The following is a 1987-nucleotide window of genomic DNA, read 5'->3' as shown; positions in this document are numbered from 1 at the left end:
CTCAGTTGGTACTCTTCTATCTTTGAAGGGTGAGGTTTGTGATGGGAAAACTGTTAAGATTAGATATGTAAATGGGACACTTATGACACCTTTGGCCAGTTCAACACCAGCCATGCTTTTACNCACCCAAGGTCCTTAGCGCAGAACAATAGAGGCTTACCTTTCTGTCATTCATGTCATCCCCTGGACTGTCATATTCACCCTGTAGGGAAAAGGGGACACCAGATAAAGCCAATTCGATCATCAAGAACAGGTGCCAAATGAGAAAGGATTTTCTTTCTTTCATTTTTCTTCTTTCTTTTCTAATATCATCTCTTTCATTTCTATTTAAGGAAAATCAGAAACATGGCACGGTCAGGAGCCAGTGTTGGATTTCGTAGTCATCACCTAGTAGTGTTTAATTAGGATAGCTTTTCACACAAAATGACCCCCTCCTGTGCCTTCCAGATGAGCCCAGCTTACTATCTTAGCCTGTGCAATGGCAGGGTCTGTGCCTGTAAATGGGTTTGCACATGAAATAAAATTCACCCCATGCCATGACCCCCTGTGTCCACAGCTGTCAGGAGTTAGCTTTACATGCTCCACAGCAAACATGTCAGAAGTGGGAAGCCTCCCATCTAAGAAATTCCTNTTGGTCAGACTCCTGCAGCTACACTGCATGCCGGACTTGGATGGTGGTGAAGCCAAGACGTATTTAGTTGAAGGGCTGATTAAGCTTTTCACAAGTTGTCTTGAAATATTAGTGTGTTGCATCTTGGGAATTATTCCNAGCCAAGGAGTACTTCCAGGTTGTACCCATGCTGCTGGGGATTCTCCCATGGCTATCCACCTGACTTCATTGACAACCCAGCCAGGGGTATTTTCAATCAACTGAATGCTACATCTGCATTTCGACAGTTTTGCCAAAAACAAAGACAAGGAAAGCTCAGACAAAAAGCAATATGTGTTTCTTGTGATCTGTAAAACTGACTGGAAAGACAGTCTGAGACCTTTGGCAAAAAAAAAATAAAAAAAGTTATCCTCAGCAATGAGAAGTTCCAAGGTTGAAAAGGGTGTTTTAATCTCAGGGTTCACTCCTGCCTTCTTTTGCCAAATGTTCACCCACCCCAAGGCCCATGGCTCCAACTCTTGGNAGATTAGAGAGAACACACTGATGAAGCAGACAGTCATGGCGCACTCTGTAACCTTGGCTCNCATAAGCCGAGGTAAGAGGTCATGAGTTTGAGGCAAGCCTGGGTCACAGAATGAGACCACACATCAAGAAGAGAAAGAAGGAAGGGAGGGAAAAAGGGAGGAAAGAAAGGGGGAGACAGGGGGTGGAGGGAGGAAAAGCGAGGCATGGGGAGGGGAAATGGGGAGTACTTACGTCATGAAGCGGGTAGGCAGCCTCGTAGATATTGTTTGCTATTAGAGAGTTAATACCTGCAAAGTAAAGAATAGTAACTGTGAAGTAGAGCCCTCTCAACCCGAAGTTTGATAAATGTTAAACCCTTGTGTGCCTCCGGGCTGTGAACCACTGNATTCTCTGCTCTGTCCCTCCACTCTATGGGCTCTTCCTCAAGCTTCAGTCCTGAGTAGAAGGGAAATAGTGTCCATTTCTCAAACACCAGCGATGTTTTTACGTTTGGTATGCTGTGAGAATGTTTACACTGGGCCTATCCTTGCCAACTGATTCTAGCTCAGTAAACCCTCTACACTGCACGGCCACATGCGCATTGCTTGGGGTCCCCTATGTTCCCCGTGAGTGTAGATGAGTTCTATGGCAGTCATAGGTGACTTTGGCCATGATAAGTTAATGTAGGTGCNGATATCCTGTCTTACCTCCCTGTTTCTTCACAGGACTGCTTCATTCTGGAGATTGCCCTGCCTTCCTAGACTACAACAGCCCCAGGGTCTGAGATTCCAGCACAGCACTGCTCAAAATAAGGTCTTGGTCTCCCAAGGGCTCTTCCATAGCTCCCACGATTCGGAATGTTTATGGGTGGTG

The 1987-nt window shown here is 45.8% G+C and overlaps 1 protein-coding gene across 1 annotated transcript in view; it reads right to left on the bottom strand.

Moving 5' to 3' along the window:
* The window catches only part of Ano2 (anoctamin 2), a 322617-nt gene that overhangs the window by 226601 nt on the left and 94029 nt on the right, over positions 1-1987 (bottom strand). Inside the window, exons 6-7 of the mRNA XM_021164190.2 lie at positions 1367-1422; positions 161-202 (exon numbers count right to left, since the gene is read on the bottom strand). Of these exons, the coding sequence (XP_021019849.1) occupies positions 161-202; positions 1367-1422 (98 nt within the window). The remainder of the gene's footprint in view (positions 1-160; positions 203-1366; positions 1423-1987) is intronic.

Source organism: Mus caroli, chromosome 6, assembly GCF_900094665.2.
Source record: "Mus caroli chromosome 6, CAROLI_EIJ_v1.1, whole genome shotgun sequence".
NCBI classification, from domain to species: domain Eukaryota; kingdom Metazoa; phylum Chordata; class Mammalia; order Rodentia; family Muridae; genus Mus; species Mus caroli.
Note: the sequence above shows the minus strand (reverse complement) of the source record. Positions and strands in the feature narration are given on the sequence as shown.